At 49.6% G+C, this 23,132-nt stretch overlaps 2 protein-coding genes across 2 annotated transcripts in view; one reads left to right on the top strand and one right to left on the bottom strand.

The window, feature by feature from the left end:
* The window catches only part of LOC131269407 (uncharacterized), a 209,463-nt gene that overhangs the window by 102,997 nt on the left and 83,334 nt on the right, over window positions 1–23,132 (bottom strand). The gene's annotated exons all lie outside the window — the stretch shown is intronic.
* LOC131269411 (homeobox protein Hmx-like) lies at window positions 946–22,246 on the top strand. Its single transcript, XM_058271759.1, has 4 exons — window positions 946–1,961; window positions 19,732–19,847; window positions 21,444–21,825; window positions 21,934–22,246. The coding sequence occupies exons 1-4, from the start codon at window positions 946–948 to the stop codon at window positions 22,244–22,246; spliced, it is 1,827 nt and encodes a 608-aa protein (XP_058127742.1).

The following is a 23,132-nucleotide window of genomic DNA, read 5'->3' as shown; positions in this document are numbered from 1 at the left end:
GCCTCGGCGGCAGGATAATGGAAAAAAGGGAGCGGTGGACTGGACTGGCGAAGGGTAGAGCGAGCGAGCAAACGAGTCCTTTTCCCAAAACCGGCGCGACCGGAGTTCCGAAGGGTGGAAAGCCTCGAGCAAAGGATAACGGAAGGAAGAACGAAAAGGAAGAGAAAAATAGAGTGAGATAGAGAGAGTGGAACAGGATAGCGTGAGGAATGTGTATGAGTGAGCTGAAGAGCTTTCTGGGACGGCGCAGGTCCGGTGGTCGCCGTCGCTCCGTCTCGCCCTCGCAGGCGCAGCCGGAAAATGGGCCTCGCATCCAGTGTTTGCCTGTTGCGGGCAGGGCAAGTCCTGCCGGCCGCTCATTCGCGCCCTGCGAAGCGAAGCGTCAGCAAGCGTTTTTCTCGCGCACGACCGCAAACAACCGCAGTGTGGAGTTCGTTAATTTTGTTTTCCGTTTAGCTGGTTTTATAATTTGCCACGCCGTCGCCGAGTAAACAACGAGTTCCGAATTCGGGGCTCGAGTTGGCGTCTATTCGGCTGTTGCTTGCTGGCTGCTCTCTGCCGACGGATAACGTCTAGCCTATCCGCAGATATAGCCCGGAGGCCTCAGGGCGGGACGGGATCGAGCCTTTGGAGTCTGTTTCCTGGTGTTTTGTTCGCAAGGTGTCGGTGGAGGTCACCTCCGAACAGGCGACCTGCCGGGAGGTCCGAATTAGTGCCGTAGACCGGACATCAGAGTTTTTGGGGAACCTCACAAAATCTGCGTGTGGAAGAAACAGTTCATCCGGTTTGAAGAAATCACTAACAAGATTCGAAGGTGTAATGTGGTAGGATTAGAAGAGTGCTTGGGTGCTGTGATTGTGTTACTACTAGTGACTAGAGTGGGTTAGAAGCCCCCACCGGGCGAACGTTGGGCGTTAACCAGGTGGTGAAGTGCGGTGTGCCACAATGAACCTGGAGGCGAACGTGTCCTCGCCGGAGGTGGACATCGATGTGAACGTTGTGTCGAGCCCGGAGCCGAGTCCCCGGCCGCTCGAGAGCCCCCAAGGGCACCCCGGGGTGGCCAGTGACGATGAGCAGCGCTCCTCGCCCGACACTCAACACCACCAGCCGCAGCCTCAGCCGCCACAGCAGCAGTCTTCCTACGCCGCGCCAACTCAACAACTACCGCAACAATTAAAGCAGCAGCATTCGCCAACGCAACCACTGCAGCCGCAACCGCAACCGCAGCAGCAGCAGCATCACCAACAACAGCACGGTGTTGTTCTGCAGCACCATTCGGCCATGGTGGCGGCGGCTGCGGCGGCTGCTGCCTTGCATCACCAGTCGGCGGCGGCTGCTGCGGCGGCGGCGGCAGCGGTGGCGGTCACCGGGCAGCAGCACGGTTGCGGTTCCTACCACGCGTCGCCGGCGGCGGTCAACAACAGCACCGGCACCATCAACACCAACAACAGCTCCAGTAACAGCTTCAACCACAGTCCCGACTCCCGGCTCAGTCCGCCGAAAACGCCGCCGGACAGCCAGATCCAGCCGCATCACCAACATCACCACCACCAGCACCACCATCACCATCAGCAGCAGCAGCAGCAACACCAGCAGCAGCATCCTGTACATCACCAGCATCCACCGCACCATCCTCACACACATATCAATCAACTCCAGCACCAAACGCAAACGCAACAGTCGCCGCCTCAGCAGCAGCAGCAGCAGCAACACGCCGTGCAGGCCACGGTCGGCAAAACCTCGACCAATCCGGGCTACACCAGCTTCTCCATCTCGAGCATCCTCAGCCGAACGGAGCCGGTCTCGAAGAAAGGTCTCGGGGTGATAACACCCGTCGCCTCGCTGCCACTGTCGGCCGCTGCTGCAGCTGCCGCCGCGGCCGCCTCCGTCTCGAACGGAGCCGGCGTCGGACTCGGTGCCAACGGAACTCCAAACTCGCAGGATGCCGCCATGCTCTCTAGGTAAGTGCCAACCGTCGATCCACATCCAGATCCAGAAGACAATCTTCAAGGATAATCAAAATGACCAACGTGTGTGTGTATCGCGTGTAATCGGGAACTCCACGAAATGTCCGAACCCAGCGTACCAGTACCTGCAATCTCTGGACAGTACCTCCTTAGCTCTATCAAAGTACTGCGGAACGATGTGTACGATTTCTTTCCACCACTTCCGCTTTCTAGCGTGCTCTACTCTCTAGCAAAAACCACCCTGTGCAATGTGTGTAATGGCGTGTGTACGCGAGGTATGCGATAATCCGCAACCGGAGCGTTAGCGGAGCGGAATGTCGAACAGGCACGACACCCTGGGCCGGGGATTGCGAGTTTTGTTCTCTCCTCTTTTAATCGCATTACACATGCAGCCATAGAACCATGTCAAGCGCTGATAAACGCGACGCCCGGCACCCATTCCCCCGGCTACTGTAGTCTCTATCTCTCTCTCCACGGTGAAGCTACCTTCCAAGTGGCGCTTGACATCCTTGGCTACCGATCCAGTCAAGCTGTTGACTTTCCTGCCTGCCCGTACAATACTTGTGCCGTATGCTTTCCCCAAAGGGCTGAACCTTGCTTTATTTTCCTAATGGCCTTCCATTGGCCGTTCCGGTGAGGTGCCAGGGAGTGATTACTCTCTGCCGAGCACGGCGAGGAGGAACGTCTTGCGAGGTCGCACTGTATCGCTGGAGATCCCCAGAAGAAAGGCGTTAGTGGTAATCCTCGGAAACAATGTTATTGGACGGCCATTTCCGACCGGCTGTTCCGCATCAGAGACCGCAAAGTGTGTTGCGTATGTATGCCTTGGGACTGCGGGAACGTACCACACTCGGAGTGAGTTCTGGCAACGAAAGGGGTTGTAATCAGGCTGAATTTGGAGCTAGAGTAGGTCAGGTTGGAAGTGATGAACGGAAGATACAGCGCAGCAGATTACCTTTTTTTTGGGAAGCCTTCAAACGCGGTAAGGCCTGCTCGCATCCAGCTCGAGTCTCAGGGACCACCCGTCGGGGATCTGGAGTGGTTCGGACCCGTCGCCATTTCGGGACGGGCAGGATTCCGCAACCGGATCATCCCTTTCGGTCCCGGCTGAATGGGCTGAACCCATGGGAAGGTTCAGGACTACGCAGTGTGTGTGTGCCCTATCTTTGCCTTTGATTCTGTAGACTAATTGGGAGTAGTTCGTTATAATGGAGTGATGTAAGGCATAAAACCCCATACGTGGAATTAACGTGTCGTAAGAGTCGTACAGGCGACAGATGTAAAAGCATTCTGCTCGGAGCTACCCAGCATCAGTGGATGAGAACGGAGCGGACATAAACTGGTAAAAGAACCCGGAAGCGAAGGACTCCCAATAACCCCGGGTATATAAATCCCGGGTGATAAATGGTTAAGTTTTCCCTGCATGCAAACGAATCCGGCACAACAGCGGAGGGATATCAAATCCGACTTCCGATAGGGACTGTTAAACATCCCTCAAGCCAAAACAACCCGAAGGAAAGCAAAACGACAAGCAAAACCTCCCTTCCAAGCAAATGGCGTCCTTCGGCGTGCCAGAATGTTAGAGCATGGGACAATCGGCTAGCTGACAGTTTATCGCTTCCTTAAGACGTTTATCTCCGGTGGTTGAATGGGAAGGAAGGGGAGGGGGAAAAAAGAACATGCCCCCCGGACAAGGTATATGGATATTGTTGATGGCGAAATAAATACTTGTAAATCTACTGCCGCTTGTCACGGCCGCGGCGCCCGCCTCAACAGGGACAAAACAAAACCAACCGAATTGAAACAACCGGAAAGAAAACCGTGAAAAAAGTGACTTGACAGGGGAAAACTTGCGGGTGGCGAAAGTGGTGTTAAGCACGCTAATGTTTTTGTAACCGCAGCGAGGGCGGGGAAGTGGTAAGGTAGATTTCGACGGTTTGCCGTCGCCAGGTTGTCTTTGGAGGAGTTTTTTCTGTGGCCCGCGGCTTAAGAAATGTATCCCGCGATCCGATGGTTCTTGGGTGGGTGGGTGAGCCAAAGGTATCGGATTACCAATCGTTCGCGGTGCGACAGACTTTGGACTAATTTAAGATTGATAAGCCATTCGCTGCGTCTCCATTACGAGATGTCTAAATGGTACGTCAGTTTGTCAGACTTCATCTCGTATAGCTGTTTTGCCCTAATAAGAGAGACTTCGACTTCGGATAAAAGACCAATACTGGACAAAGCTGAAAAGTCATTGCGCCAAAATGATTTCGTGGAATGTCATCGTATTTAGAAATGTTGTCGAATTATTTTGTTTTGGTTCAAGGCGTTTATCTTAAAGATCGTTTGTATCAGTCGCGGCTAAAGTTAAGTCTGAAGGGGTTTTAAACGATCGATACTTTCACTCAACAGCAACTGTCAAACACTCACTGACACTCTTGTGAAACCAAACTTAGCTTGTCTAAACGCGAAATAAACAAGCAATTTTAGTTGCGTAACTAGAATTTCACTTAACGTAGCAAAGTGTGGAATTATTAGCTTGACAACCTTCTTCTTTGACAGCTCTGAAAGGTATGAATAGGATAAGACCATTTAAAATGATCGTTAAAACAAATAAACAGCTTCGTTTGATGCTATCTAAGTTCACCACTTTCCGATGAATGGATGTTGCTGTGCTGACCTTTATGAACCTTTTGACGAGATTCATTAATTCGGATCATTCTTTCGAGAAGTATTCATGCATCAAATGCTAAGAGATAAACAGATTCATGAAGGTTTTTTGGTGTTTTGGGGCGAGTTCCAAGGTTTTAATCAAAATTATTATCCAAATAACCGGCGTAAATACGCACATATTAGTTCTGAAAATGTAAAATTGAAACCCATTTTAAACCTGAGGAGTTTTTGACAGCTGATCGACGAGACTTTCAGCGACTTTCGCGTGTGGGATGTTGTTAGATAAAAGCTCTCCAAAACTTGGCAGTGTTTTTACGGTTGCTGAGTAATTGCCTGCCTTCAAACGAAACACTCTAATTCTCCTGGTTCCGGTGAGCAATTTGGCAGCTTTCGTAAGCTGCAGCCAGCGGACGGTGAAGACAAATGTTGCACCAAAATATGACACAATTTATGAACCACACTTGATTTATAGCGAGCCAAAAAGGCAGCCTTCAAATGCGTTACCCATGAATGTAGGTCTCTTCGTTTGATCCCGATCTGCATATCGCCCCATCCATCTCCCGCGTTCATTTTTCGTCTTCATTGTTGTCCGCCTTGACTATCAGCGGAGCGTCCTTTTATCGTATTCTATTCCGGCTCCCCCCGACGGCAGCGTTGCGTCGTCGCTTATTTATGGCCACTACTGTGCGATTGTGGGGCCGATTTTCAGTGTCGCAGGCGAAGGATAATCGCCACGCACCGGCCCCTAAATGGGAGCTGGCGGTGTTGACGGTGGAGGGGCAGGGTGGTGGTTCGGTAGAAAACGATTATCCGACATGCGATAGGCTCATTATTGTTCCATTTCACAAATTAGTTACAGATTAATTTGCGAAAATTGGACACAACCCGTCAGGCGCTCCCGGGTGTTTGGTGAGGGAGGTGACAAGGAGCAGGAGGGTAGGGAAGTGGTGTAGGTAAAAACCTCCGTGGGGGAAAAATAAAACACAAATGATCGAAACAACCAAAAAAAAACGAGATAAAACACTACAAAATACCCTCGACGCGGATGAAAAACTATTTCTTTGGTGTGGTGTTAGTTTATACGTTTGCATTCGAATGTCCATCAACGCATGCGGTTTGGCAGGGGGAAGGGGAGCAGTGACACGCTCCACACATTACCCTGAGTGACGATTTGTTAATTAGTTGTCGGCAATCCATCGCAAATGGAAGTGTTTTTCCTTCCGTTTGCTGATGTTGGAATTACGCGTAAATGACAGAACATTTCAAAGGCATAGAAGTTGCGTTCATTAAAGTCAGCTGTTTATCAAAAAGGTCATCTTTTTAATGCCCATCGGTCTCGGTGAGTTTAATTTTATGGCTTCACGTCACATAAGTAAAAATAAAATAAATGTCAACAAGGTAAAGCGGGCAAATTTAGCAGTTTTAATATTGAAAAAGTCAGCTAGCTATTTGATGTCAAACGAAATATAATTATGAACATGACAAAAAGCGCATTTATCGCTAGCTTCATTGCAAAACTGGCCGATAAAACTTACACAAAGGCAGAAAATGTATGAAATAACGCAAATGGAGCAGGAAATTGGAAAACATTTGTTGGAAAAGAACTAAAACTTTGCAAAAAAACATGGTGTTCAATCAATAACCCCGTTAAAGAAAGCTCTTAAAACTGTAAACTGCAAATAAACAAGTGCTACCATTTCATTGAAGCTGTATCTCATTTCGTGAGAATGATGAAACACACGAAACATGATTGACTTCTTGTTCTTGGGTTGTTTTGACATACAAAAAAAGGATTAATACATAAAGGCTTTGTACATATTTGGTGATTCCTGGATTTTGTAACTAGAGATTATTTGATTCAGGTTTGAAGATTGATTCCGTTCCATGAATCCATAGATGACTCTTTTCATTCGGAGATATCTTCGGAGAGTTTGAAGTAGAACTTGTAAAAGAAATAGGAAAGAATAGGAACAACGATAGCTAAAGCCTAAAAATGTCGCGGTGTCCAGGTCCAGGTGGGCTTGGAAAAGTCTATGGAACGTGAGGGGAAAACAGACGGACGGAAGAACTCAACCGGCTGGTCATCATCATTTTCCAAATCCAATAAATTCCGAAAGACAGCCGCAAACGGGGAAGGGGAAAAGCGTGGGGAAGAAGGGCTGCGTTTGTGTGTGTGTGTGTGTGTGCGCGCGTGGTTCCTTATCGAGGTCGTACGATCTTTTTTCGGGTCGGGCCTTACTTAATTCGGGGGTTAGAAACCAATTACTGCTCCGGATCGGGGTAGCCCGTCAGGCGCATGTCTGTATATACGCGTGTGTGTGTGTGTGCATGATCATTATCAATTTGTTAATCATGAAATTTCATTAGGCGGCTCTCGGAAGCACCGGGGCACGCGCCCTACGCGTCCTGCGTCGGTCCGTGTCCGATCCGGCGGCTTCGATTAGATTCGGTTTGTTTTGCCTAATGTTGTCCGGGTCCGGTCGCTTTCGGTTCCCTTTTCCGCCGGACGCGTTGCCCGGAAATTGTGGCGCTTCGATACCTTGCCTTTAACTTTAAACTAATTAACAAAGTAAATACGTCCATCGTCGGGATCGGGGTATGAAATTGGGCGAATTGAATTGATTAAACTCTCGCTCGCTCTCTCTCCCTCCCTCACCATCAGAGATAGAGATCTGCCCGTCGGTTTTCATTCTACCTTTCGCAACCCGAAGGATGTGTTGCAAACAGGAACAGTTACAAGCAGCCGGCGCCTTCGGGTGCAAACAGCTTCCGGTTTCCGGCGCACGGAGCAGCATTCCGCCGGGCGCCTCGCGGGCATGAAGGTGTCAAATGTGATTTCGTCCCGTTGTGCAGCTTCCCTTCGTTCACTCTCCGAAGTGGGAAAGCGGAAGGTGTCACCATTTGCTGAACTGGTGCCGTTTTAATGAGCTCCAAAAGTTACACGAACTTGCCAAGTTTACATGCTTTGTGTGCATTGAAGTTACGGAACGTTGTTTCTTTTTTTATACTCAGCTGTTGGGGTGTATGATGATCTGAAAAATTCGCAAAATGGCTTGGAAGTGGTTCGTTTTAAATCAAATTAGAGTTTAAACATGCCCTCATGTTTTTCTTTTTGCGTATGCTTCTTAGTGTTACTCTTACGATTACAACATTTAACGTTTAACACTAGAATACATTGCTTTGGAAACATGCACGAATGCTTTTAGGGGTAATTTTAACCCATTTGTTTAAACGCTGTAACTTGTCTTATTTTGAAGATTTTTCAAATCCGTTAAATGTTACTTTTGGCGAGTTTAACTTTTTGATGCACCACTTCATCTTTTAACTTCCTCGGTGTAAAGCAAAAAGAGAACAAACAATAAAGAAAATGACTATTCAAAACAATTTTAGTATATTTAGAGCGTATACTCGTATCACGTTAAAAAAATGGTAGAATGAACACGATTTGATATAAAGCCTATCACTCTTTTGTAATGCTTTAATACTCATGTTCAATATCAGTCGAATTAGGAAGTTCCAAAGTTGATTTTAGCACTTTAGGCATTATATAAAAATATGAAAGTATAGTGAAAATTACCAAAAAAAGTTAAAAGAAGATAATTTGTTAGTTAAAAGAAAAGATAATAGGTAATTAAAAATAATCCTTTTAAATAATTGCTCCAACCAAAATCTTATGATAAAATAAATATAAAACCACACATTGAAAAAGGCAAACAACATGCTGTAAAGTTTTTTTTTTAAATTTTGTAGTTGTTTTGTCACGCTTTCGGCAAAAAAATATGTTCAGCCCCGTTCGCCGGAACGCCAATTGAACGTTGATCAGTTGAATGCGAGCTAATTTGTAGAACACTAATTGTTGTCCTCGGAAATGCACTAACGGAATGGGGCGAAGAAAACGAACCAGGCAGGCAAATGTGAAGTAGACAAAAACAAAATCAGAGAAAAAGAACAACAACTCCGCCCGGTTGGAGGGTGGGTGGGTTGTTTTATGTTGTCTAATTTCTTGAGGCGGTCGTAAATGAGTCGTAAGAGATTGTGCGGCGCAAGGTGGCGCGAGTTTTTCCAGCGACCGTGCACCCGGGGGATGATTATTTTGCCAAACGGTTTTTATTTTTATTTTTTTCTTTGTTCGCCCACGCTTTCCTCGCTCCTCCGTTGAAAGCAAAAGGGGGGGGAGTTCCAGCAAATACGACAAATTGGCGAATGAAACAAACGATAAGTTAACAACAAACGCAAGCGGTGGTTTTACACACAGCTGGAGTGCACTTTCCAGCGCTGGTGGAAAACAAAACCCGACAAAACAATACAATGGTGAGGCATAAATCGGGGGAAAGCGGATGCAAAAACGCCAGCGAAAAGACACCGCCGTCGAAGGACATTTTGCGCTTGGTTTTCGTTCCGGGAGGGTGGGGTTTTGCGGGCTGTTGGCCATGATCCGGCATTTCCCCCGGCCGTTTTCCTCGTTCTTCCACCTGTCATTCCCGTCATCGTTTAACCGAACCAGCGCGAGCGGGAAGATTTTCGTCTCAAAATTTTCCCCCGGAAGTGGGGGATCAGTTAATGAGAGGTGAACGGGGGGTGAGGATGAAGAGTTGTTCTTTTACATTTTGGTTGCTGTTGTTGCTGTTGACTAACGGTTGCTGATTTTTGCGTTTTCTTTTCCTGTTGTTCAATCCTTGTTTTGTGCGGCCGTAGGACATCACTTGGAAGCGGTTGTGTGTGATTGTGTATGTCTGCGCTCAACTTTCAGCTTTTCAGTCCGCGGAGTACCACACAATGCCAAGGAGTAACGAGAGAGAGAGAAAGAGAAGGAGAGACATAACTCTAGGGGAATACGCACAAAGGGCCCTGCGGACTCAAATCTCAAAAAGAAGATCAATCAACATAATTGAAAAAAGAGAACATGCTTTCATTTAGCGCAAATGTGCCCTCTTTCGCCTTGGTGAGGGGAAGGGGAAGATGTGGGGAGGGGGTGCGGGGGTGGAAACCATAGAAAGAAGAAAAAATAACAGCCCTCCCACAAGCGCGCGGGGATGTTATTTTCGCTTTCGAAGAGATTGAAAAGGACACGGGAAGATTATGACACCCCCCCCCCCCTTGTTGCCGGTCGCAGATGATGTTGTTTTTTTCTTCTCCCTGGCGGCGGCTATTATTGGGACCGCTTTCGATCAAAGATGGTTTCGAGTGACTGCCAAAATACCGAGCGAGGGGTAGCAAATAAAGCGTGATGCGGGACGGGACGCGGCAGAGGGTGAGCGTTTTGCGGGGCGGAGTGCAATGAACATTGCGTAAGCAAAATCAAAACGACGTTCCTACCGGGGGCGTCGGCTTTGCAAATCTCCTCCTGCGCAGCGGCGAATACCCGCAAGTGATCCTTTTAATGCTCAGATTCTCCAGGAGGGGGAAGGGGGGAGCGGTGGAAGGGAGAGAAGCGTGCGGCCAAATTGAGAAAGAATGATTGAAATCCGAAAAAATTAAGTGAGCACTTACGCTTACCTCCCGTGCGAGCGTCAATGGTTGAGCGAGCGGTGGAGAAAGTGGGGGCGGGGAAACAGGGAGGGAGATGTCCTGCGTACAAAGGCAGCACCTGAACCCGCCGATGCAAATCACTTCCACCACACACACACACACCGGCGGGGAACCGGCTGGTGGTGGAGGTGGTGGTGGTGGTGAGCAAAATCCAATCCCACAAATGCGTCAAACGTCTCGTTGCTATTTTTCGCCCGGTCGTACGCTCAGATCGCTCGACTCTGGAGGATGCATCTGCTCCATTCCGGGGGAGTCAGCCGTCAACGCGAATGCCGTGCCCCGAACCTCCGATGGACGCCGTCAGCCTCCGTGTAGGGGTGTGTGCTTTGGATACTCTTTGCGCAGATTGCCTGAGTGAGTCATCAAACGGCTCTTGCAACGATCCGGATTGTGACTCTTAAGGACGGCTTTTGGGGAATTGGAATCGTGTTGAGACAAGCGAGACATCAGATACCAGCAAGCTACATCTGAAGTACCACGACTTGCTCGTTTTTTTTTCTATACGACACAGCTCAAATGATTCGCTCCGTCTAGTGAGGTACCTCCAAGATTACGGTGAATTAGGAAATTAACTAATTTTAAGGTCCTTCGTTGGTCAATTTGCCTTAATATTTCATTAGTCTAGTATTATGTGTCTCAATACATTGTTGATTTCACCATTTCGATCTGATGATTCTTCTGATCGTGAAGTGGTAGCTCCTTGACTTGAATTCCTTTTCCATTTTGATATGAAAATCCTCAATCACAAACGTGGCAAAATGTTTTAATACAGTATAAAACATCAACTAAGTTACAGGATTGATTCCTATAGGGTTGAGCATATGAACCATGGTGTTAGGATTGCAACTCAAGTGCATCACTAGATAAATTCCACTCAACTCTTGGTGGTGATTGATTTTCTTAGCGAGTGGTGAAGTGTTGGTACCGCCGGTTCGTCGATTAATATTTACTACTTCCCGACCTAACCTAAAAGTGAGACCGGCCGGTATGTGGAAGGCTGTGGTATGTGTGGAAGTGCACAGTGCAACCCCGGCGGCATCTACATTCCATTCCGCGTCCCCTATCCCTGGGGAGTGCTTGGAATTGCAATCCTTTTTGCGCCACTTTCCGCAGACAAATCACCCTCACTGAAAGGTAGCGTTTCAGCGAGTTCCAATCAATCGGACGACATCCTCCAAAGCCCGGCGCACCTTTCCATCGGGCTGCAATGAAAACTGCATCCCCCGGGTGCAAGCTCGCATGCACCGGAAGCAATAAGAGAGAGAAAAAAACCCCGCGCCAACCTCTGCTGGCGGTTCGGGAAATGAAATGTTGATGCTGAATCCACCTGCGTTGCCTGCGGCCCATTCACGGACACAATCACGGTGATTCCATTTGGGTTTTCCATCCATCCCCGTGCACCCGTGTCCGTCCTGGAACCAGACCACTCCGCTTCCAATTGCACGCTGCAGAAGCGACGATTAATCGATGTCAGCCTGATGACAGCATCATCAAGTACGTCCTCCCTGGGGCCCCGAAAGAGAACAAACGCCACCAGACAGCCAGACACACAGGGCACATGCGGCGTGCGTGCGTGTGTGTGTGTTTGTGCGAACCGAGTCCACCGGTACGTCAGCGGCACAATAGGCCGATCGATCGACAATGAGCGACAATGGCAGGCCGTCGTTTCTGTGCGCTATACAGACAAGGGTTTCCCCAACTCTTCCAGCTGTCAGCTGCCCATCTCCACTCCTCGGGTGCTGGGGATGCTGGAACATGCCGGGTAACAAACAATAGTCGGTGGAAATCATCGACTCTTGACTGGGAGAGGCGGTAGGATGAGGATGGCGTTGACAGGGAGAGTTGTCAACGGGGGTCCTTTCTCTCTCGCCTTTTCGTTTTTTATCGATGGCAATTACCGCTTTTAGCGCCGGGGTCCGGGCGAGTTTAAAACCGATTCCCGGAACGACACAACAGCCGACCGGCGGGTGAATTGTAATCTACGTGTGTGTGTGTGTGTGTGTGTGTGCTTCCACTTATCGACCCACACAAATGATACACGATTGGGTCCCGAGGGTATCCTAGTTGGTTGGTTGGGCGGCGCCAGGATGACACGCGTGCGACATACTTGCTTTTGCCTCGACGGCAATAATGTTCGATCAAACGATTTGAATTATGCCTTCCGTGCCGCACACCGAACCCCTGGCGTGTGTGTTTGTGTACACACCCGTGTTCATTCACGCATCCTTTTTTTTCGCTCGCGGCTGCTGGCTGCTTTCTGTTTTTTGTGCGGATGTCGCGCGATGCGACATTGTTCGCTGGTGCGAGAGCTGGTCAACATTATCCTCGTCGCGATCGCTTTCACGCGTCCGGTGTCCAGGGCTGCCCAGGGCCTGGTTGCTACCTGTTCGATCGATAATCGTTCCCCCGAGCAGGGGTTTTGTGTCCGCTCGGCTTTTGTCGTTCGGGACCGACCAGATGAATTCATCTGCTGCCACGCACACACGGTGTCGATAATGGGATCGCTTTGTGGCTGAATGTTGGCCCATCTGGATGTTTTGTGTCGCGAGGGCCGCCGTTCCGTCGGCGATGTAAGTTGGAATCGTTTTCGGTTTGGTTTTTAGAACACCGTTTTGAGCAGCACATTTATTTAGTTTTGGAGCAGCACAAATCACAGCTGTCAAAAAAATCACCCTGTACCGAGGCAGCCTCAATTTGTCATTCGATCATTGACGTTTACGATAAGTCACCAAACTGTGATTTCTTCGATAATTTAATAATTGTTCTCTCGTGAAGTGTTTCATCTGGCCTTAATCAACATTAAATCAACATTGTTATAGAGACATGAAGTAATGGATTTGTATATCAATGTAACATGTATATTTAAGCTAGATAGTAGACAGCAAAAAGTTCATGTCTATTCAAGATATGTCCAATATAACATTATACATTATCAAAAAGTTTGTTAAAATGGTTTCAAAACGATCTCAAACCTTATTTATGAGTTTCGTTTACAGGGTTTTACCTCGCAGTTTGGGGGTTTACAGGGTTTTACCTAGCAAAGTTTGTGTAACATGCGATCATCTTTTAGAAGTGCTCCAAAGAAACACCGACTGTCAACAATATTTTTGGGAAACAAGGTAGTTCTGTAGCAATTCGACACAGTGTAAGTTTTCTAATTGTAGAGCATCTGAGAAGTTGTCGCATAGAATTGATTAGCCTCAAAACTATACTTTTTATACAAGCATGAACTGTCTTGTTGTGTAATTCTTATGTGAGCTGACAGGATTGATGTCGGAAACTTCAAATCAAACGAGTTATCACTGCTTCTCATTACCTTTCGTGGGTTCCAAAGCAACTTGAAAACATACACACACGTACACACACGGGCTGGGGTTTGTGTAATGTACATCTATATCAATTACGCCCGTCACGCAGATGGCTTCCGAAGGAGCGCCCCCCACCTTTTTGCGGACGCCATTGCAAGCTCCAAAGCGCCAGTCCACCATATCCTTAATCCCCCACTCCCCATCTCCCTTCACCCCTCCCTTCCGTCAATTAAACGACAACGACATCTTCCATTTAAACGCCATTAAAGCTACACTTACACGCACTTTGGCCCGGAGTCTAATTCAATAAATTATCACCATTATTTACGCTTGACGCCTCGGGAAGGGGTGTTTTCAAGTACCCACTCTCCTGCGCATTCGCCTTACGGTCCTCCCATCCCCTTCGGCATCCACTTCACAAGGTTCACCCCAAACAAGGGGTGCTGAGGTTTAGCGGTTTCTCACGAGCAAGCGTACGGAACGGAGCCGCCGGTTGAAGGGAGGTTTTTTCCTTCGCTCCAGAACGTAGGGACGTCGTATAGCGTATGTTTGCACATACGTGTGGTTCACTGCCTGGTTCACTCCTTCGGTACGCCGCAGGGCGAGGATCTAAAGGCTCGCCCCGAAAACGGTGAACCCCCAAGCTGCCACAGCGCCGGAAACAACCAATTGCATGCAACCACTGTTTTTATGGCCTATCCGCTCGGACAACATCATTAAATCGTTACCGCACTTCCGAGTGGGGTTGCCCGTAGTACGTGCGACTGTAAGGCGGAAGGCGGCGCCCGCCTCCCAGCTCCTCCGTGGAAGTCGCCAATGTCTGCCGCTGACCGGGGTGACGCCTTTTAATTTATTAATCCGTACGTTCCGCTGACCAACGGCGCAGATCCGGAGTTCGAGCGACGGGACAGCTCTATCCTCTAATGAGCGGGCGGGCATGATTTATGGCAGACGTGTCAAGGTTCGCTCGCGCGGACCCACAGACCCATAACAAGCGGTTGCGTGCAGAAATCGAAGGATAGGCTTGCCATGACTTTTGGATTGAATTGCTTCCTGGCTGGTGTGTTACCGCTCCCGGTGTGTATTCTGACACATTTCGGGAGTCGTCGGTTGTTGTCGTTGCATTCCCGCGTAATTATAGCAAGAGTACGCTAGCGGTTGGCGTGGATCAAATCAAGAAGTTACAATCATCTCCATTACAGTTACATCCAGATATAGTTCAAAGGACCAGATTCGAGACCTCTTCCTGGAGGTTCTTCGATGTCCACCTATATTTCTGTTCGACCGTATTTAATACCGCAAACTCAGCTAGGCGCTCCACACTGTCATCAGCGGCATTTCGTGTCAATTTACCCTGAAAGGCACGTCAAATCACGCAGTGTAGTAGCGCGACGCGATGAAGGAATGAACTTTGACAGAAGACTTGCGTCAGCACTTGAACCCTGTCGGCCGGGGGCTGATGTGAGAAAGCTGGGGGGAAACACAGAGTATTAGCAAAACGTCTCGATTATGACGGTTGTGTCGCCGCGCGTCGGGAATGTCGACGTTCCGCAAGCTCCACGGTGTAGGAATGTGAGCCTCCGGGTTCTAATCCTGCCCCTACTGCATAGGGAGGTGGAGTGGGTTACAGTGGGTCGGTAGGGAAGGCAATTTGACCTTTTTCTCTCCTATCTTCCATTCCACTCGCAGGAACCAGGAGTTTGTCTATAGGCTCCTATAATGTGCTGCCTCGGAGCTTAACGGTGTTGTTAGGGTGGCAAATGGCCACCCAAACGATTGCAACAATGCACATCGCCTCGCCACAGGGAAAGAGGAGGAAGCCTCTGATGATGGTGAGGGAGTGTGCAGTAAGTCGTGCGGAGCCAAGCGCAGACAATCTATCTTAACCTCATTTTACGCTGTCGTGACACTCGCTCGGCACGAAAAGTGGCATGGCACCTTCGAGCAAACGCGTCAACAGTTGACGGGTTTCGCAATCAATAATATTTCCGTACAGGCACAATGTGGACAAGGTAGTGACACACAGTAGTGGCGCTCCCCGAAAAAACAGTGCACACCTGACGCTAATATCCGAAGCGAACGGTGGTGGTGTTCGACTGCTATAATGTACGGTACTCCAGCAGACTTGGGCAGACGACATAACTAGCGACCAGGATGGCAGCTTCATCAATCGTTCGTCGAACAGAACGCGTTACTTGTTAGGAGGTCGTTCGGTGTGCGTAATACTTGATCTCCTAATGCGCATTTGTTACGCACAACATACCACCTTAAACAGTTTCTGGATATGTCACGGAAAGCCTACAGCTGTGCCTGTACATCGGCTTGCACTTGGTGTGCATGCGTGTGTGTGTGTGTGTGTGCAGTACTTTTGCTTTATGAGTGTGCACGATTAGCCGTTCAAAACTACAATCAATGCCGCGCTAATTGTTAATGCGATTAGCGTTAATAGCCTTTCCCCGGGGTGGATGGATCGAACCGGAGCAAGCGGAACGTGGACCCATGCTGGAACTCTAGCAGCTTTTACCGGAGTACGGACTTTAACGCTTCAACACGCTCGCACACATCGGTGTGACAAAGTCGCTACACCTCGACCAAGACGCATCTAACTCCAGCTCACCATTATCGATCGTCTCGTTCCGGATCATCTGAATGTTAACGCTTCTCCAAATTTATGAACTCCAGCCGATTGTATTGCACTGGAACAAAGGACTTCATCAGTAAGGTACAGCCGTTGTGAGGTATCAGTATTTTACCTAACGCACCAACATTTGTTGCTAAGAAAACAGATTTTGTCTCTGACGATACAATGTTTGCCTCGTCTGATGCTGTTTCTAAGGCACGATGCATCGACTCTTAGATTCTAACTTGATCTCTGTCCAGAAATCAGGGTATTTAGGCACACATCGTTGCTTAAGAGACATAAAATAAAGTTTTTATATCAAGAATAGATACCTATATGTTGCTGTAGAGACCATTATGCTTGTGAACAAAATCTGTAACCAACGAAGTAGTTGCATTAGAAGTAAGTTCTTTGTTTTTATTGACGCCCATCGAACATCAGATAATCCTTTCTTAGTTCGTCGGATATATATATATATTCGGGTTTTGTTATGGGTATGTGAAGACTTCCATGGTAAACGAGGTTAGTTTGCTGAACTTGATGTCACCCGCTTTTCCGCCATGTTAGTTTTATTTCGCACGGGAGACACGGACCTTACTACCTCGCATCGGTAGTAAACCGGTTCCGATTTTCCGCGTCCCGGATTGACGACCAGGCTGGAAGCAGAAACACTTCTTAATGGTCAATTACGGTGGACCGGCGGGGGAATGGCAATGAAATGACACATAAAAAGTACCGTCTCTCAGGCAACGAGCAGCAGCGTCGGCCAAGAACCTACCAGGACCTCGCCCATGGCACGTACTTCCAGTTGGCTGGCGGAATTGATTAGCTCCCGTTTTACCGCTTGTTGCCTATTGTCCGGGAATAGAAATAAATCAGGAAAACCGGGATGGAGGATGAGAGTCGAGACGAACAACCCGTTTCCTGCCGGAGACGGACAAAGTAGCTCTGGTCAGCTCTTTTTTTTCAAGGAGGAAGGAAGACACAATGTTCCTTTGTTTGCCTGCTCCTCCGACCTGTCTGGCTTTAGCCGGAGCTCGTATGGAGCTGTGCTCTTGCTCGTCGGGCAATCGATTTCCGGCACACGGGACAAAATGGAGCACGGGATGTTATTGCCCAAAAAAGGGTTCCGAGCGGTGCCGAACCTCACCAAACAAAGGCTATTCGGCAGCCGGTATTACACGTATTAAAACCCACATAAAGAAGCTTTGCTACCAGACGCGGATACTCGCATACATGCGCCCGAACCGTAAGTGGCGATAGACGGCTGGATGGTGGTCGTTTAATATCGCACAAAGCGTACCCGCCATGAGAGCAACCTGTCTGTATGGCACAAAACCACACGGAAATAAATATAAATCTGAGCAAAAACGTCATTTTGGGAAAATCAGACATCGAGGAAAAAAAAGGAAGGCAGCCGACTCAAATTGGCCCATGAAAAACGATTCTTTTTGATATCGCTCGCCCAGTCGCTGGTTCGTCGCTGGCCTTTTTCGCCGTGTTGGCGTATTGTGGAAACTTTCAGTTTAATTTCACCCAAAAAAAGAAGCACTTTTCCGCAAGCCACAGCTTTAGCTTATTCTACAGTAATTTTCCCCTTTTGAAATGGTTCTTTCATGGTTTGCTATATATAGCCACGGGCATGTAGTATTCTTTATCTCGTGGTATTCCATTCAGCAAACACACTTAACCGCGCGGCAGCCCATAGTTCAGGTTTTTTGCGTATAGCCCATCCCTGCATTTCTGTCGAGATCTACCAAAGGATAGGAATGGTGCATGATTGAACGCTTTCGATTCCGGTTTTTCCGCTAATAGAGAGCTCCCAGCAAGTGGCATTCCGTAAGTGTCCGGTGTGTGGAGAAGCTGTCCGGTTGTACGCAAAATTGGTGCGAAATCATGCCGAGTTTGCTTTGGACCTATATACCGCATTATGCGTAGCTTACGCGATTTGTTCGCGTTTTGTTTGGCCGAGAATGGTGTTTCCGCAAAGCCCTGAACGAATCATTACATCGGGTATTTTCGGAGATGAGGATGATGATGATGATGATGATGGATCGGTCGGATGTTGGTGGATGGGGTGCCGGTGGTAGCAATCTATCTTCATTTGCCTTCGATAGCCGGAGCTGAAGTGCGGAGATTGTTTTGCGTCTCGTCGGCATGCAAACATACCGTGGTCCAATTTGACAGCGCCGTGTGCGGCGAGAACACAGCATGCAGGTAAAACGATTTCCCAGTTCAATACCCCAGCTGCGCGGTACGTTTGCCTTTCGATCGATGCCGGTGTTGCTACACAACCGGGAATATTCCGGTAGCGCTGGTCGGTAAGCCGTCGGATAATCACACGCCAGTGTATAGTGCGTGCACGTCAACAACGCTGGCAGGACGCAGGTAACAAAGGCACAAAAGAGGCACCAAGTCAAGCGGGAAAAGGATCTCGAAACACACACACGGAGGCACAAACACACACGCATGGGTGAAGGGAAAGGATGGGGAGAGTCCCTCTGACAGACTCGCTCGAGTTGCATGATGGTGATGAGCTGACTCCGCTTGTTGGTAGTCGAGTTTTTTCCCCGCGAGCTATTGCGCGCACCAGGAGAAGGGAAAACATTTATATATACATTTATTTATGATCCTAAAATCACACACACGGGCACCGTACAAGCTTGTACGGTACAGGCTGCCTGCCTATTTCCAGGAGTTTGGGCGAGGGAGCAAGAGCTACTCAAAACAGGGACGGCAAAGGGCCCCCGGGGGCGAGAATGTACACAGAGGCCGGAATTACACGGTCGAGTTGCCGACAACGACCACCGCACCCTGATGCCTGATGGGCCAATCGAGCCATGGCTGACCATTATTGCAAAGGGGGTTCTCGCGTCTCTCGAGACGTTTTCGCAAATGGGCGAGATTATCCGCCGTCAATGGGGCGATGGATGATGGATGAGGTTTCCCGGGACCTGGGGTGAGGTTAATCTGAACCGAACACAGCGCTCGTTTTCGCGACCAATTAATGGACCATTTCTAGGGCCCATTATTGGGAAGCACAATTGGAAGCTATCCGAGCTGAGGGCTCCTGTCAGCGGATTCTGCCGAGCGCTAGGGGAACGATCTGGATGTGCGGCTATACCTGCGGGAGGGAGATCCGGCCGATGCCTTGGCCTTGGCCGGCACGGTCAGGTTACCAGCGAGCTACCGAGAGCATCCGGAGCGCATTGTGTCGTGAGCAAATTGTTGACAATGCGCGAGCCGAAAGATATCCTTTGACAGCCGAGCACAAGGGCGATGCGGGCATTGTAATCACTCAGCTAATCGGGTTGATTACAATCCGTTCCCTCAATCAAAGCGAGTGGACTTCTTCACACACACACACACACTTCCTTTGAGGCTTACGGTCGGCAGTTGTGCAACATATCCTGGATAGCAGATATACTTGTGCAGTTGGTCTCCTACGCCTCAGGATGTGCTCTGGTGAACTTTCCTAGCGTCTCCTAGTCAATATCTGCAGGTTCCGTCCGCCACCCTCTAATTAGACAGGTTAGATCCCTAAACCCAACTCTCACTTGCGTCTTGGATTACATAGAAACGTCACATTCCGCGACTTTGTTAATGGTGCCAAATTATGACTAACTAACGACCGTTCTCACATTCGCAGGTTGGGATTCATGTCGCAGTGGAGTGCGATAGCGAACCGGTACGCGGCCCTCTGCCCACCAGGCTGGCCCTGGCCACCGACGTCACATCGGATGCCTTTCCACAGCCCAAACAACGGTAAGTCTCGGTGCCGGAAAAGGCATAGACACGCTACGTAGATACAGTCAGACAAAAGTCTGAAGCTCGGAGTATGAGGGATTGCGTCCCGGGTAAGGCAGTAGCTACGGCACGGTACCTGACCAAAGTTTCGAGAGCGAAACAATCAATTTAGCTGAGCCAGCTAAGGTTGAGCGACGGAGAGCTGGGCCAGTATCAGAATGCTCAAGACCTGGGCTTAATCGTGGGGCTTTAGTTTGTATCACACACAATCTACCAAACTCGCCCTTCCCCCGGGGGGGAAAGCGTGGCGGTGTTACTAAGCAAGAGGTAACTATTTGCAAAACTATTGAGCAAACCGTTTATAAGCGGCTTAAGCCGGCAAAAGGGAAGCACCTTTTTAGTTTCTGGCCAGCCTTTGCCTTCCGACACGCTCGGCACGGCCTCGGTTGCGCGCGGTAGAGCACCGGTACGGCTTCCCGGTGTTAGCTGCAGAAGTGACTCCATCACCGGACTTCCACCGGCGGCAAAGTGGTGCGTTGTTTTGAAAAGTGTTAAATCTCTCTAAAAGACAGCAACACAAAAAGTTGGTAAAAAATGCAGCACTTTTGGGTAGTTCACTTTAGGTTCGTCAGGTCCCGTATCTCCCGCACAGCACTCCCTTGCTCTCCAAAATGTCTGGTATGGCTTCTCGGAACGTTCACCTGGTTCACCTTGCCTTGGTTTTCGTTGTTTATGTTTCCGTGCCGTGTTCGGGTTGTTTCTTGTTCGGCAAACCATACTCCTACGTCGACCTGCTGCAGACTAGGTGGTGAATTGGTGAAACACGAGTCCTCATTTGCCGCTGGGTCGCCGTGAGTGGGAGGGCGTTGGCTGAGCGGATCCGGGTCCTCTACATAGCCTTCGTTTCGTCACCGCCACCCAAATCCCCCCCCCCCCCCGCTAGCGAGTTAGGTCTGGGTCATCAGGGGTAAAGCGGTGGTGAAAAATGCAGCAACTCTCAATGATCAGGTTAAAGTGAGGTTAACACACTCACCGGGACGATGGCTTGGAAGCAACTGAATGGATTGTTTTGGTTCTTGCTCCCGTCCGGTTGCCAAACATCGCAATCGGAGCGGAAACATGAGCCATCAGAGAAGGTCGCACTCTAGTCTGGAGAAATATGACACGCCACGTATGCGGACTGCGGCGTACCTACGACTTGCCTGATACACTTGTCGGCTGGAGCTACATGGAGCCGTGGTGACCGGCTGTAACCTGCTTTTGTCCCTGGCAGAAATATGTTCTCACAGCACGCTAGGTACCAAACTACCTTCCATTTGGTTGGCTAGGTGTAGACTCTATTGGAAGGTGGAGTGATCCTAGTATTATTCTAGAATATCTAGATCTAGAAGTTCTAGGAGTTAGATAACATCCTCCTAGGAGTTAGCTGGGAATGCCGTCAAGCAAATGAAGTAGATGATTCCTGTGGTATGTTTCATCAGATGAAGTGCTTCAGATTTGTTCTGGGACATCTAGATTTAGGAGTTCTAGAAGTTTGGAGAACAGCCTCATCTCGCTGGGAATGTCGTCAAGCAACTGAAATAGATTTCTATTGTACTTCTCACCGCTTTGTAGATAACTCGACGAGCGCAATCGAAAACCAGTCACCCTCACTGACGCCCCCACCGTCGCAGCAGTCCAAGTCCCCGTCGCCACATCCGGCCTTCCTCGGAGCGCGGGCCACCGGCTGCGGAGGGGTTGGTGTCGGCGGCCCGGCCGGCGGAGGTGGCTCCGGTGGAGGTGGTGGCGCGGGCGTCGGGAGCATCGGCGACGACTGCGAATCGGACGACGACGGCCAGGAGATCATCGAGGAGGACGACGAAAGCGACCGACCGTCCGACTCCGCCTCGCCGAACTCCAACAGCAGCGCCATGCAGGCGAAGCGGAAGAAAAAAACGCGAACCGTCTTCTCGCGGGCCCAGGTCTTCCAGCTCGAGTCCACCTTCGACCTGAAGCGGTAAGTACTCTTCAGCCGGACTCTTCCAAGATTCCGCGAAATCTCTCCTATCCGAATGAAATCAAACTCCGGATCTCCGGATGGTTTTGCTCCTCCATCTGCTAACAGCTACCTGAGCTCGTCGGAGCGCGCCGGACTGGCGGCCTCGCTGCGCCTCACCGAGACGCAGGTGAAGATCTGGTTCCAGAACCGGCGGAACAAGTGGAAGCGCCAGCTGGCGGCCGAACTGGAGGCGGCCAACATGGCGAACATGGCGCACGCGGCCCAGCGACTCGTGCGCGTCCCGGTGCTCTACCACGAGGGCGCCACCGGTGGCTTCGTCGCACCGCCCCCGCACCCGCACTCCCAGCAGCTCTACTACACGACCTCGGCCGGACGGGCCGGTTCCCCGCCCCGGCCCCCGCTCTCCTCGCTGGTGTAATGGAGGCTCCCGGGAGCCTCTAGCATCGGTTAGCTCGGGCAGCTCGGGTAAGTGAAAGGCAGCAGGGGCAGAGGGGGGGGCATGGGTGGCCGAGGTGACATCCAGGGTCGCAGGAAGATCTCCACCAACATGCACACACACACACTCTTATAAGCACTCTTAACTCTTCAAAAGTCTAGAGACTCTAGAGACTAACGCTGCAGAACCGAGTGATGCCACACAGAGAAGTAAAGGTTACGGTCCTTATCGGTTTCGGTGCATCGACCGCGGTGGTGTGTGTGTGTGTGTGTGGGTTAGTGCACGCAGTAGAAGCAACACAAATGGCCGTCGCTAAACTAAGCTAGGAAATGGAAATATATCAACCAGTCTATATATATATATATATATATTAGTAAATTAACTAAGCTTTTTTGATGACGCACTTCAGGTTCAGTTCAGGACGCCGAAGGTTGGGAAAGCAGTAAGGCCAGCGGTTGGAATATATATGTACATAATAAAAGCAAGAAACAAGTATAAGTATATATAACAAATATGGATAAATATATCGCGCCCCCGCAAGCGTGCACACCTTGCGCAAGCTCCTAGCTATTAGATGTAGCTACCTAGTAAGGAGAGGAAGAACAAAACAACCAAAACGAAAAAGGGAGAGGGGGGGGAGGGCAGGAAAAAGGGCTCAACATGGTACGCAACCACTTACGCTTTGGCCGGGCCAGGCCTTCATGCTGCTACTTCTTTTTTTTCCAGAGCCAGAGTGTGCGTGTGTAATGTAATCCCCCAGCTGTAGAAAAGGCGGGCGATAGGGAGGAGAAGGGGGGAAGGGTGGGGAAGACGCAGGATGCGCGAATCGCGAGTGTATAAATCTCTCTAAATTATCAAAATACGACAG

The sequence above is a fragment of the Anopheles coustani genome, chromosome X (genome assembly GCF_943734705.1).
Source record: "Anopheles coustani chromosome X, idAnoCousDA_361_x.2, whole genome shotgun sequence".
Taxonomy (NCBI): Eukaryota; Metazoa; Arthropoda; class Insecta; order Diptera; family Culicidae; genus Anopheles; species Anopheles coustani.
Note: the sequence above shows the minus strand (reverse complement) of the source record. Positions and strands in the feature narration are given on the sequence as shown.

Bases quoted from the DNA above. Each gene is read 5' to 3' on its own strand.
- LOC131269411 (XM_058271759.1), top strand. From the start codon at position 946: ATGAACCTGGAGGCGAACGTGTCCTCGCCGGAGGTGGACATCGATGTG. The intron at 1,962-19,731 runs GTAAGTGCCAAC...TCACATTCGCAG, and splicing joins GATGCCGCCATGCTCTCTAG to GTTGGGATTCATGTCGCAGT. The intron at 21,826-21,933 runs GTAAGTACTCTT...ATCTGCTAACAG, and splicing joins TCCACCTTCGACCTGAAGCG to CTACCTGAGCTCGTCGGAGC.